Here is a 14,384-nt window from a genome sequence, read left to right as displayed (position 1 = left end):
CCTATCATGCACATTGGAGTGTCAAATAATTATTTCAAGGACGAAAAAAAAATGCTATCGATAATTAACCAAATACAAAAATTAAGGTAATGAGCAGCAAAACATAATTACTAATTGGAGGTTGAAATTTGAAGATGTATCGAATGATTCAACTCATTTCTGTTTTCTCCCGCAGGCAAACCTGTCTTGTTGTTTAATACTCCCGTGATTTGTGTTGTTTTTACCTCTGATAAATATTAATTTGCGACTTTCAATGTGCATACTTTTTTGCTCTTATTTTTAATAAGGATTCTAAAAATGCATGTTAAGGTCTTTATGAAATATCCTGTATACATATTTTCGACACGTGAATGTTTTCCTCGAGCAAAATTATTACGTCGCTAAACTTTATATTTGGAGAGAAAATTTTTTATTGTGACTGTTAATATGGTTCTGTTTTCAATTCAAGTAAAAATTAGTAAGTATACTCTTATTTAAAGTGTGAATTGCCATAAATTTGGACTGAGAAAAATATTGAGAACACTTGTTTTAAAATGGACAGTTAAATAACACCTCTTTAATGATGCTATAATTCGATAATGCTGAATTATGCCACTTGGAATGGTGAATCTTTTTGTTGAGGTAACGATCGTGAAATGATGTATATTGTTAAACTATCTAATTTAATTTCAAATATTGTTACCAACATATTGCAGTACATGCATCGTGTATCTGAGAAGTTACAAATTATTTAAAAAGTTCGTTTAAGAAAAATGAAGGGAGATAGAAATGTGTGGTTTACTGCGTATTGCTTAGAAGACTAGTTATTATTTCCTCAATTAGTTTCAAAATGGGCTACAAAATTCCTCAATAGGTCGCGCTGATGTCACTGAATCTGTTAATCTTGTCCTCAGACTGCACCACGTTGCTGATGCGAACCATAATTATTTTCAAAAACATTGCTTTTCAGTTTTGTCATTGAGCTGCAACAACGTATTTTTTAACTAGCTTAGAAACTTGTTAAGAAGATGTTTCCTAATTTCCTAAGAAGAAAGCAGCAAACCATCCAATTGATTCTCCAATTAATTCTTCTTAAAAAAATCATTTTAGAGACACTTGGAAAACGTACATAAAATTTCTCCTCTAAAACCAATAGCTTTTAAAATTACGTATTTTAAATACAGAAAATCGAATTTTGAAGGGTATTCGAATGTGTAGTAATTGTTTATATTTCTTTAAGATAATCGAACCATCGAATAAATTATCATAATCGAATTATCCAATAAATTATAAAATCGAATATTTATCCATTTTTTATCCATATAAGTATAAAGAGAATATAAAAGTACAATTATTAAGTTACTTAAAAGGCAAATAAAGTAAATCTGAAAACCGACATCCTTTCTTATTTGGACAATCAATAGGCTCAAAATTCTTATCCAGGCATATATTGAGAGATATAATCAGCTGGTGGTTATAATTCTGAAACAAAAATTTGTATGCACTATATTCACACACAGAAACTATTTTCTGCATAGTTGAACAAAAATATTTAAAAAGTTACCTTTATGTTTTTGCAAAAGAGGTTTATGGTTTTGTTATTTATACTTTTCTTAATAGCCTGAGAGAAATCTTGTAACTGAAAATAAAAAATAAAATTGGATGTTAAGAAAATCTTAAAATAAAATTCGTAAAATTTTTATTCTTAAAGTAAAATAAAAGTGTTGAAATTATTAAACTACCTAGAATCTGAAACAAAGATTTTCTAATATTTCCAAATATCGAAATAAGTGCCCGATACAAAAACGTATTATTAATAAAATAAAAAAACGTACTATTATAAAATAGTACTGTATATGTATTTTATATCTTACAGAAAATTTTGTATATCTTAAAAATTAATAGTTAATATGGCATCAGGAATAATAATAGATAACAAAACCTAACAATTTTCAAATTTACTCAGTTTTAAAATAAAAAATAATTTATATCAATATTTTTGTGTAAATATTTTTATGACAAAATTTGAAGCAGTCAACAATTAATTGCTCCAAAAATATTCATAAAACGAAGTTTCTTAATATTATTTGAGAATGTTTTTAATTTTATAAACTCGCAAAACATTTGTCCAAGTATTTTAATTAGTCTGTAGTACTTTTTTTAATACTTTTATGGTTTGTCAAAAAGAATTAAAGTAGAATGTCTTTCTAAATACGAGATATTTAATGATTATTAGGTATAATTCTAATATTGATGGGTTGGTTGAAAATAATATAAATTTATGCAATCGAAATGCGAAATTGTTTGAAAGTTGTCTTTAGCAATAAAAAATCTAATAAAAAGGGTTATTTCTTGAAATTGAAAAGCAGAGTTTTTTACATTTTAGAATTCACTAGCCTTATGCCTGCTCTTCCAGTAGTGGACTGATCGTAAGGACACGGTTCCCAGTAGCATCACTGGCTGCCGTCAGTAAGCTGGTTGGGTGACCACTTTGATCAGCCTGCGTAGGGACCGAAGGGTGCGCTATCGGTCCTCGTTAAACTGTTCTACCGTAAAGTGCGCGACTTCGCGGGAATGTCGTCCCACCTGCAGAGGATCAACATTGCGATGGCATATTTTGATTCTGTAATGGGATAGCAAGTACTAAGTGTGAGTTGCTAAAACATGTTTACGTTATCAACTGTTATTTTCATTCTATTTCGAATACGTTAAGTATCAATTCTCTTTAAGTGACGCATTCTATATTCTTTCTCAAAGATTCCTTCACTGATATTTCAGTTCTTTCACTGAATATTTCTTACTTAACAGAAAGTAAGGCACGAAACCATGTAGAACATAAACAAACTAATTCTGCGTCGTAATTGCCAGATACACAAAGTGAAAATATATCATGGTTACAATAAAATACTTAAGCAAATAATAAATCTAAGCTTAGCTAAAAACGTAGACGAGAAAAAACTGTATTTCAAAGCATTTCTATGTATAATACGGAGCTTTATTTAATTCACTCGACAATAATTAATATTCTAACTTTTGTGGAGAAAAACTCATTTTGCTTAAAAACGATCAGCCAGCGCATATGTCATAGGTCACATGTGTCGATATCTGTGATCTTCTTACCCAAGTACCTATTCATCATGCAAGTACCCAATCATCGTCAGTTTCAAATTATTTAATTACATAAAAACACGTTTTAAAAAGGTGAATATAAAAAATTTAAAACTTGGTTTCAGATAACTAAAGTTCTAATTCAGTGACGTAGTTCTCGCATAGCATCCATGTTGATCATTGAGCTTAACTGACACAACAGATAAAAAATAATTATATATTAAAGAAAGAGATTTCTCTTTTTAATTAAACAGAGCTGTAAGCTAGCATAAATGACGTTTATTATTTTTAAATATTTTGAAAATCAGAATCGCGTATAGTTTAATAATGAGCAATGTTTAACTAACGAGGAAATTCATTTTTCAAATTCATCTTCCGAACGAACCAAATGAAATTCTTGAATCGAGAGCTAAAATTTCCCCTATGCACCTATTGCTCAAAATTTCAGAACGGTTCTGGAATTATAAAAGCGACACACAAACGCGATCTTTAATTTTTATGGATAAAGGAAGAACAAGTTATTTTCCTACATAAAATAATTGTGATTTTGATTTTTAAGTTTTTTTTTTATTTCGTTACATCCAGTCTGTTACACCTGTACATTTTTTCTGCAACAAAATTACCGAAAGATGGACTTTTACTGCAAACCTATTTATTTCAAATAAGAAAAATTGAATAGGAAATGATTACCTTATAAAGTTCGTTCTCTTTTGGTGTTATTCCAGAAGTCTTAAGAAATCTAAGAAAAAAGATTAAAAATAATACTGTTATAACGTACTCTGCAAATCACTTTGAAATTCGAGGAATCAAATAAGAGAATGCATAAATAAATTAGCAGATCATGGCAAATTTTCTTGTTTTTTTAGTTCCGTTGTACAAAGAAAAAATAGAAAAATGCATAAGAAAGAAACATTTGCTAGCAGTTGCTGTTCTGTGGTATAATTTTGTGGACTTTTTTAAAACTTGAAGTTTCTTAAAAAATGAAAATTTTAATATACGACTATTTTCAAAAATAAAAGTATGTAAATTAACATTATGAACACAAACATTCGACCTACCTATATAGAGATCACATTTTCCAGATTGTGGCTTCCCTTGTTTTAAGAATTAAGAATTCAAATCCATCGAAGAAACGTATGTGTTTATCCCAATTCTAAGTTTATGACTATTAGCGTTTAACGCTGTAGTCTTGTAATTTTGAACCCGAACCGAAAGACAAGAGAACTTCTGCATAAAGTATTGGGACAATTTGGGGAGGAGTTTTTGATGGAACTAAGTCGCATTTACGTTACATGGAAGGAGAAACCACAAAAATCTCCCACGGTTAGTCCGAAGGTTAGGGAATTTTAACTCATCCGTGTACCACTGATGATATTTTTGTATCAGCACAGTGAATAGTGCGAGACGGTAGCGGAATTCGTATCGACGCTTGCTGGGAATCGAACCTGGGTTAGTTCAAAGAAAGGCGAGCACTCCATCCTCTGCAAACAATATATTTATATTTGCTGAATTAATCGAAGTAGAAAAGAATTCATTAAATATTGTGAAATAATTATCCCATTCTTTGAATTTTTTAAGTGTCTCGGTGATCCTTTTATATGAAATGAGGAATCAATTAAACATTATGAGTTGCTTCCATTAGAGGAAATCCTTAAATCTATGAGTAAATGAAAGAATGAATAGAAAGCATACTTGAATATGTCATATTTATCGTGCAGTTCAAGAGCATTTTTGAAGTATTTGTATTCTGAATCAAAACTTGTAGCGCAGGTACCATGCTTCAGCCACTCGTGCTTCCTGTTGAAAAATTGGAAAAAATATAGAAACATTGGGAGTCTAAAATTCAACCGATTAAAAAGAACTCGAAGAATTATCAAAGAGATTATAAACTTCAAAAATCTTCTTCCCTTCTTCTTCTCATTGACACGACAGCTCAGGATGGGATCTGGCCTTCTCAACAAGCCTATGCCAAGACATTCTTCCCTTAGCCAAGGTTCTCCAGTTTATTATCCTTAAAACTTGTAGATTCCTTTCAAGGCAGTCTAAAAATCTTAGGTTTGGCCGTCCTCTTTTTCTTGTACCCGTTGGCCTGGCACTGAAAACTTTTTTGGTTGTCCTGCTATCCTCCATTCTTATAATGTGGCCTGCCCTTTTAATCCTTGGAATTTTGATAAATTTAATGACATCAGGTTCTTTATATGCTTTGTGAAGTTCCGTGTTTGATCTTCTAAACCGGGTACCGCTTTTACTTATTCCACCAAAAATGCTTCGCAGTATTTTCCTCTCAAATCTAGCTATCATATTTTCATCTCCACGGGTCATTGTCCAGATCTCACATGCGTACGTAAGCACTGATCGTATAAGACATTTAATGTTTTTATTAGGCTTGACTTAAGATATTTTCTTAGACCATGAAAACACTTATTGGCCATCGTGATTGATTCTCGTGCGCATTTACTTCAAAAATCTGCTTGATTGAAAAAATCACTGAAGAGAAGTAACTACGCATACAAGTGTCATCCTGTAATGTAACTGGTTTCGATATTTTTAATACCGTTCTTCTCAATGGTGACACCATGACTGTGTATACTCTTCATTTCTTTTTCAGAAGAATATTTTTTTTATTTCCAGGAGCAGAGAGCTTGACGAAATGTATCAAGCAAAAAACAAGGGGAAATAAAGTCATTGTTTCATTCGGTTTGTAAATCTCCCAATACCGCTCGACAAAGATAGTTCAAATAGAAACTATGGTAGTCTTCCATAATGACGTATTCTCCACAAAACGCACAGTAGGGGTCCGGAAAGACACCAATCGCAAGGATTTTAAAATTACATATATAAATCGCAGTGGCTGCTGAAAAATACTTTTGTGTAAGTTTACTTATATAAAGAGATTACGGGATGATGGACCATCATTAAACGAGCATTTTTCTAATTGTATTCTTTGTACTACACATGAGGGTCAATGATCTCTTTTCAGGCAGGACAGCAACGTAAAATATTTAGGTCATGCTTGAGCTGCAGAATGGCTATTATCGACTGTCAGGGAAACGCCTCTGAGGATGATGCGAAGACATGCCCATCATAATTCTGATCCTAAACTGAGGGTTTGGTTCCCTCAATTTGGTAACCCTACGACCCAACACTTTACCGTATAATAGTAGAAAGAAAACCGATATTAAAACCCTCTGATATGAACATCATTGACCGCAGCTAAGCGTGTCTTAGCATGAGTCCCCTATGGGGTGTCACTATAAAAAGAAAAAGTGTAATGAAGAGAGATCATCCATCATTCACCAGTGTCATTTCAGGATACTAAGATAAATTTTACAGAATCAATTGAACTATATATTAAACATATTATATTATACACATATAGTACTTATTAGTTCCGATTTTACTGATAGGATTCTAACCAAACTTCAAATATTTGTTATTCAGATAATGGAGATCAAAGTTTCCGTCAAAAAAATTGTTCGAAATTCTGCCACCAGGTGGCTTTATAATAGAATGAAAAGAATAACAACAGCTCAAAAATTCAAACTATTTTATTTCTTTTCAGCTTGCGTGTTCTGTATACATGTGGTTACATCTACTCATAATATGAATACACGGCATTACTGCGACACCTATTTATAAAATTTCAAGAAATTGTCTTTTTTAATTTAAACTTCTGAAGCATGTTCTAAATAACATAAATTCGAATCCATTCAGTAGAACCGCAGAGATAACTGCCTTTGAGAACCGTCCAATTTATTTTATTCACCCTCTACTATTTTTATTTGACTTCATTGTGTAGTTTGCCTAAATTAAACCGCCTGTTACACATAGCTAGAGAATCAAAATATTTTCTTTTTTAAATCACTGTCAATATTTAGCATATTTCAGTTTTACAATATTATTTCTTATAATTAATATAATTATGTATAATTAATATACTTAAAAAATTAATATACTTAAAAAATTAATATACTTAAAAAAATAAAATTTCACAATAATTAAACTTTCATCCCATCACTCATAAGGAAATACTTTCATGATTTTCAGTAAGTGTTAATGTTCAGTCATGTCTTAGAACTAGCTCTTAGAGTAACATCTAGAGACGTAATTACATCATGATAGGAGTGTTCACACCTACGAGCATCTTTAAAATTGTGTTTAATTACCCTTACTTATTTTGTTTCAAATGAGCCTGGTAATAAAATTGTGAAAACTATTAATATTTATTACTTTAACCAGTCAAAAATCAATCATTGTTGCAAGATAGCAGTTAAAGGCAGCAGCACAGATTTAAAAATTGATCTATAATGCTTAGAATTAAAATTTGATTAAAATCAGCTAAATTGCTCTCGTAGTTAACTTAATGCAGCTTTTTTTATTACTAATTATTATTATTAATAATAATAACTGTTATTACTAATTATTATTATTATTACTAACTGTTATTACTAATTATTAATACTAATTAATTTTTCAGCAATTATTCCTCTGGAACATATGAGATGTTTTAAAAAGTTTGATTCTTCACAGAAAGAATAATTTAAGATGAATATACAATAATCTACTAATTATTGAAGAAAAAATTTAAATTAAGAAATGACTAAGCAAATCTTACCAGAAATCAGTGTTTGGATTTTTAGGGTTAGTACTTGGCCATTTTGTCTTAAGTTCGGGTAAAAGAGGCTAAAATAAAATAAACAATAAATATATCAATGTGTGGAAAAAAGTAGTATGAATTATGAAAGTATTCATTTTTTTTCCAAATCATCCTCTTGCTGTTATATTTATAAAATTCAGAAATACGTAAAGCAAAAATTTTAATCAATAAATATATTCACATGATATAACCATTCTTTAAACATATAATTCAGAAGTCTTGTGTGTTACATATACAAGGAATGGCTCGTAATACAATTTAAGAGAAAATATCATCAGAAGAGAATAGAAAGGCACAATCCGCAAAAACCGAAACGGACCACTTAGAAGAACTTTTGATCTAATGGTTAGATTTTCGCGTTCTAGGACTCAATCTTAATAGTTTGAGGGGGTGACCTCAAATATACTAATTAGTTAGTGCATCCGTTATTTTAGATTACGAAATCAGACACAAAAACGTACTTTTTCTGAATAAACATTCCTTTTTTGGACAGATTCGGATTTCTTATCCCCAAAAAATTGGAGGTAACCGAAATCTCGAAAATATGTCCCCAATAGTTTTATTAGAAGAGTGGGTAAAAGTTTCGACATATCTTGGGAACTTTTTAAGCAAAATTTTTAAAAAAATTGCACACAATAATAAAATTTGTTTATCCAGAGATAATTCCGTGACAAAAATAACTATATTACTTTAATTAGTTTATTTAATAATAGTCGAAAGTGTTTTTAATGGTAAGGTGTACAATTTTTACATCATTTTAACATTTACATTTCTTCATGGTAAAACAAAACAAAATCGGTCGAATAGTTCTTGAGTAATCGAATTTTAAATAAAGTTGCATATTGAGTCCTAGAACGTGAAGATCTGATCATTCGATCAAAATTTATTCGGGGTGGTCCGTTTTATCTTACCTTATATATTTATTTTGTTGTACACTGTACACCCGGTGAAATGGGGAAGGGGGAGTCTAATCCTCCGTTATTCGTTTTCATAACTTTTAGTTGTAGAACAATATTCCTCTGCTGATTTTACTTGAATACTCTTATTTAAAAAAGGTAGTCAGTTTGAAATATATGAGAAAAAAATGAACTGCAACTTCTCACTGTTACTTTATTAACTTATTGATGAAGGTAGCATATAATTCTATTCCAAAAAACATCATGGTTGGCCAAGAGTGAATGAAGCTATTCAACCACCACACATAATTCTTCGAACAATTGTTTCGAGCGAGATATAATCCTTCTAGTATAGCAGACAATTAAAGAGATACTCTAAGGAAGAAGTTTATCACGGGAGACATTGGCCTTCTAGAGCGTACTATTGAGCGTGGCGATCTATGATACTATGTACTGAATTTTTCTGAGTGTTTTTTCCCCCTTCATTTTCTTTTATGAGGACTTTTTTTTAAAAAATTCATTTTCTTTTTCTTCACATGAGGTGATCTTAAATTCTTTCTAATTTAGTTCTAAGAAAATGTTTTTCAGTTTGGCAAGTGTAGGCACGCAAATATGCAAATTTATTAATAAATTTAAAATATAATTATAAATATATCACTGCTAATAACTACGCCCTTTTTTTGGTTATCCCTATTCATCATCATCGCGGTCGCTCAGGGGATAGAGCGCGTAACAAAGATGTGACTCAGGTTCGATCCCAGCTTTGGCTGGTCGATTCAAATTCTGCTCCCTGTTCGCATCGACCACAGTGCTGATGTAGATGGATCATGGATTAGAGTCCTTTGCCATCTGGCTAACCGTAAGGGGTTTTCGTGACTTCCCTCTCCATGTAACGCGAATGCGTTTTAACGGCATCAAAAAGTTTCCTACGTATGCTAGTTTGTCGCAATGCTTGATCCAGGAGTTCCCTTGTCTTCTAGATTGGGTTCAAAATGATGGAGTTGAACATTGATAGCTGTAAACTCAGAATTGGGTCACTTGTTCAACGCTGGTCATAAAATAAAATAAAATAACTTCGCATCTGATTTATAAATAGCGAATAAATATTTGTAAAAATATTATGCACTTATTTTTTATCATTTTGCAAACGAAAGATTATATTTAAAATATGAAGAACATATATTAAGTACTTCGATTGGTTCCTTCTTGAAAGTAGCTGAGCGTTTGCAATAAAATGGATTTCTATCTTTGCCTGATGGCCTGAAAAGAAGATCGATGCAAGTTAACTGGGAAAACTTTTTTATTCAATTTTTTAATTATTATATTTTTAGTAAAATTTTAGCAATCGAGAACACAAAATCATCCATTGAGTCATTCAACAATAAAACATACTAATATCAATCAATTTTTAAAAGAATTAGTTAATTAAAAGCGTTCTTTAAAATATGTAACCAATGATGCTCGCTCTGAATCGGTCAAATCGTTTGCAGTTTGAAACGTGGTCAGTTTTCCTCCTCATATTCAATATGAATATACAGTTATATTTGAGGTTGTATAGGTTATAATTTGAGGTGGAAGTTAAACCATTGGTACATTTCTGAATAATATTTTACTTCTTTTTTAATGAAGTTTCAGGTACTTATTTGATTTTCAGCTTGCAATGCTATCTATTTTTCTGCAAAAATGACAATTTTCAATCTTTCAGTTTGTCTGAAGAAAAAAAAAATAAATAAAACAAGCAAGCAATTTTTACAACATACTAAAGTCTTAAATTTTTTATGTATTTTCCCCCTTAATTTTTGAGTACATTTTGTTATTAATTTTATTTATATTCATACATGAGATTGCGAGCTCATTACAAAGTACGGCTCATTTTAATTCTTTTTTTTATTCCAAAACACATACAGGTTAGCTTGCTCAATACAAAAGAAAGTATACGAACTCTTTTCAAGTGGAGTTCGATGACTGGATTTCCTCTTCTGTTTGGTTGAAGTACAACAGTCACATCATATTTTGTTGATTGGGTTGGATAAATTGGTTTTATATGCATTTAAAACTTATATGGGAGAATGATTCTGGTCGATATGAATGGATGGTCTAGAGCTGTCATAAATTTGCAAGGGACTAAAATAAATAATGCAACTTCTGAGAGCTGTGACTATTAACTTCCCTGTGAAATTAGAAAAGATCTCCTAGGCAGCCTACTATTCCAACTAATTGTCTAAAGCGTGGAAGTATAGCGGGCTCGCTGACCACCCAGGAAGTATCCTTGTTCTTCAACAGGAACGTTCTTTTCATAGAGATTACGAGCCAACTTATGGGTATGAAGAAATAAATCAAATGAAATTGTAAGTAATAGAATTAATGTTAAGCAAATGTGTACTCATTTCAGTAACTGACAGCATTTTCATGCAATTGCGTGTAAATCGGTTGAAAATTACGGATTTGTATGAAAACCATGTGTAATAATCAAACTTGGAGTTTCGTATTAAAACCTCCAATAACTCTGTCCTGTCTCGAATCATTTCCTATCGAACTCAAAATTTTACATTGGAATTCGACATGGTTTTTAACCAATAGAAATGCATTTTTTGTAAGTCTACTTATTTTATAAAATATTTCAAGTCCTGTTGTTCGTTGACGGGAACATTTAGTGAAAGAAAAAACGTTTAGTTACGTCATATGAAACGTAAGTTGAATGGAAAAAAAATATTTCAACAGGAAAATTTAAATGGACTGAATACCATAATTCCCTCTCTTAATTATGAAATTTAGTTTTAGGATTCTTATTTGGAGATTTTGCACAGATTTTGTTTTTAATAATGTAGTTTCTGGAAAGAGTAAGGAATGGATTTATTTTTCCTTTATATTCAGATATTAACATATGTCTAGGGTGTTTTTTTTGTTTTTCCTTCATTTTTTTACATTAAATAGTTGCCTTTCTCACCGAAACTGAATCAAAATCCAGAGGCAGATTTAATAATCAGTTTTCAACTTGTTTAACTCTACAGTTGGAGGGAAAGATTTATAAGTGTTTTTTACCGAAGAAAAGAAAATAGCCTCAGTTTAAGTGCTCGAAGCAAAGATAAATTTTAAGCTACTCATACACCATCTTGCCAAAAAAAATTATCTGGGTTTTGGAATAGCTTAAATGTTATAATAAATTAAACTTTTTTAAAAATTGCGAAATTGGAGAGATTTTTTTTAGCTGGGTGAAAATTATGAATAGCAATAAATAATTCTCAATTTTTGCAATTTATGATTCCAGATAATGTAGTTTTGGAAAACTATTTTATATCTTAGGAAATTAGATGGCAAGCGACATTCATTTTTATAAAGCTCCGGTTTTTCTTGGTGTTATTGTTTTGTATCATTTTACATAATTGGATAAATATATGTGAATTATTTTTAATATTTTACAATCGGGAGCCCCTCTCATTTTTGGTGATTTGCAAAGAAATGAATAGATATGTAGATAAACCAAGAACATATCATATAAAGGTAAACAGTGACTGAAAATATTTACCCTTATATGATAGGTTCTTGGTTTATTGTTTATTCATTGTTGCTTCTGTTGCTTTCATTGTTGCGTATATCTATTCATTGTTGCCAGGGGCGGATCTACTTAAGAGCTTTATGGGCTTCAGCCCAGGGCCCCGTGGATACAAAGGGCCCCAGTCCCCACTGAAAACAATGGGTGATATTTTGAATTAAAAAAGTATCTAATATTAAAGAAAAAAACTATTATAAGGTTGGCAACCCTGAGATCAATCAACATATGCATGTGCGCGTTTATCGAACTGAACGGGGAATTCCCCGTCGCTTGTCTTTGGTCAGTGTATTTTTTCGCGTCTATATTACGGGGGACTTCCTGCCGCGCCGCTAAGGCCCGACGTAATTTTGTTTTTTTTTCCCGCACTTCTGTTCTCGTCGTCAAAGTGACAAACTTGTTTAGTTTATAAATGATAAGTTAAAAGTTATAAAGACAGGATCTTTCTTATTTTACTTATAATTGAAAGTACATAATCAGTATAAGAAAAGATTTTCTGTTCTTAGTTGGTAAGTAAAAAGAATTATAAATCATATTTTTTTAATGTATTTTTTCAATACTAAATAAACTTTTTAATCGATTTTAGAGATAATTTATGAATTACTGCACTCATTACAAAGTAATGTGACGTGAAGAACAATATTACATCGATTATCTCGTTCCCTGTTTATTACCAGAAAATTATCAAGTTCATTGTTTATTTTCAGAAAAATATCAGTCTTATTTTACAATATGTCTGGTAGATAATATGAAAGTGAAGCTGAGAAACGGAAATTACAGCTAGATCGGGAAAAAAAAGAAAGAAATGTGCACAAATTGAAACTTTTTCAAATTAGAGCATAAAACTGAGAATAAAATAGCTATAAATTTATTAGCAAACGAAAAGGAAGTGATCTTATCCGAAGAGAATCTATTTGAAGGGAGCAGAAAATCGCAACACCAGGAAAAAAATACAAGTGATGAAATTGTACAAAGTCTTGACTACCAACAACCCTCAGATCACACTGAAAACTATAGTGGGGTGTTCAGCAAGAGGAAGGTAATACCGAGGCGGAAACAAATTTAGAGAATATTAAGATTGAGTTTGAGAAATATGACAACGTGGGCCTGTGGTCAGAATTGTTAAATAATGATTTTATTAATGACATCCTCTCACATGAACTTCAGACTCTCAAATGTCAGATTTTCGAAAAATATACATTCAGCTTCAATAATGAAATACAAAGAACAAAACAGAACATTTTTAAATAGGTATTTCATTAAGAAAATGAAAAATGGTCAATCACTGGAAAGATCTTGGTTATGTTATTCAATCAGGGTTGGTACTGTTTTTTGTTTGACTTGCAAACTTTTTTCTAAAATCTCTTCTCAATACACAACCGGATTTTCTGATTGGAAACACATAGGAACTTATTTAGAAAATCATGAAAATTCTAATGAACATAAGAAATCAATGCTAGTGTGGTTGACACGAAGGGAAAATAGATCTATTTTAAACAAGCAGTTTCAGAAGCAATTAAGAAAAGAAACAGAATATTATCACAATTTCCTAAAACGGGTTATTGCAGTGGTCGAATTTTTAAGTATAAGGGGCTTAGCATTTAAAGGTTCCGAGGAAGTATTTGGTTCTTCACATAATGGTAATTTTATGGGTCCTCTGGAGCTATTAGCAGAGTTCGATCCATTCATTCGTGAACACATTGAACAACGAGAGCTACGACCAAAACCGATAATATCATACTTATCAAAAACAGTATATGAGGAAATAATTGAGATTATGGGTCGACAGATAATTAAACAAATTATAACTCAAATAAATAACGGCGACAGAAAGTATTATTCAATTGTGATGGATTTTACTCCAGATCTATCTCACAATGATCAACTTGCTATTGTATTACGATACTGTTTTCAGGAAAAAGTGTATGGATGATGTGTATCCTTCATTAAAATTGGTAGTCATACTGGTTTACATTTATTTAATACTAGCCGCCTAAGGCGGCCAGCTGTCCGCCAAGCTGAAGGTTTTCACAAAAAAAAGTTTTTCAAAACATAGCAGGAAATCTGAAGATTAGTGGACAATTAAAGTGTTCCTGTCCAGCAATTTTGTCTTCATATCCAGTACTGCTGCAGATGTGTTATAGCTCTTGAGGATGTTTGAAATTATATAGCTACAACGCTTAAGAAAAAAAAA

The 14,384-nt window shown here is 31.2% G+C and overlaps 1 protein-coding gene across 1 annotated transcript in view; it reads right to left on the bottom strand.

The window, feature by feature from the left end:
* Positions 1-1,274: 1,274 nt before the first annotated feature.
* LOC107450014 (ribonuclease Oy) overlaps positions 1,275-14,384 on the bottom strand; it is a 26,283-nt gene continuing 13,173 nt past the window's right edge. Inside the window, exons 4-9 of the mRNA XM_016065722.3 lie at positions 9,831-9,900; positions 7,703-7,770; positions 4,780-4,884; positions 3,778-3,826; positions 1,544-1,618; positions 1,275-1,461 (exon numbers count right to left, since the gene is read on the bottom strand). Of these exons, the coding sequence (XP_015921208.2) occupies positions 1,339-1,461; positions 1,544-1,618; positions 3,778-3,826; positions 4,780-4,884; positions 7,703-7,770; positions 9,831-9,900 (490 nt within the window). The 3' untranslated portion in view covers positions 1,275-1,338. The remainder of the gene's footprint in view (positions 1,462-1,543; positions 1,619-3,777; positions 3,827-4,779; positions 4,885-7,702; positions 7,771-9,830; positions 9,901-14,384) is intronic.

This window comes from Parasteatoda tepidariorum, chromosome 4 (genome assembly GCF_043381705.1).
Source record: "Parasteatoda tepidariorum isolate YZ-2023 chromosome 4, CAS_Ptep_4.0, whole genome shotgun sequence".
Classification (NCBI taxonomy): Eukaryota; Metazoa; Arthropoda; class Arachnida; order Araneae; family Theridiidae; genus Parasteatoda; species Parasteatoda tepidariorum.
This window is presented reverse-complemented; position numbering and strand designations above follow the sequence as displayed.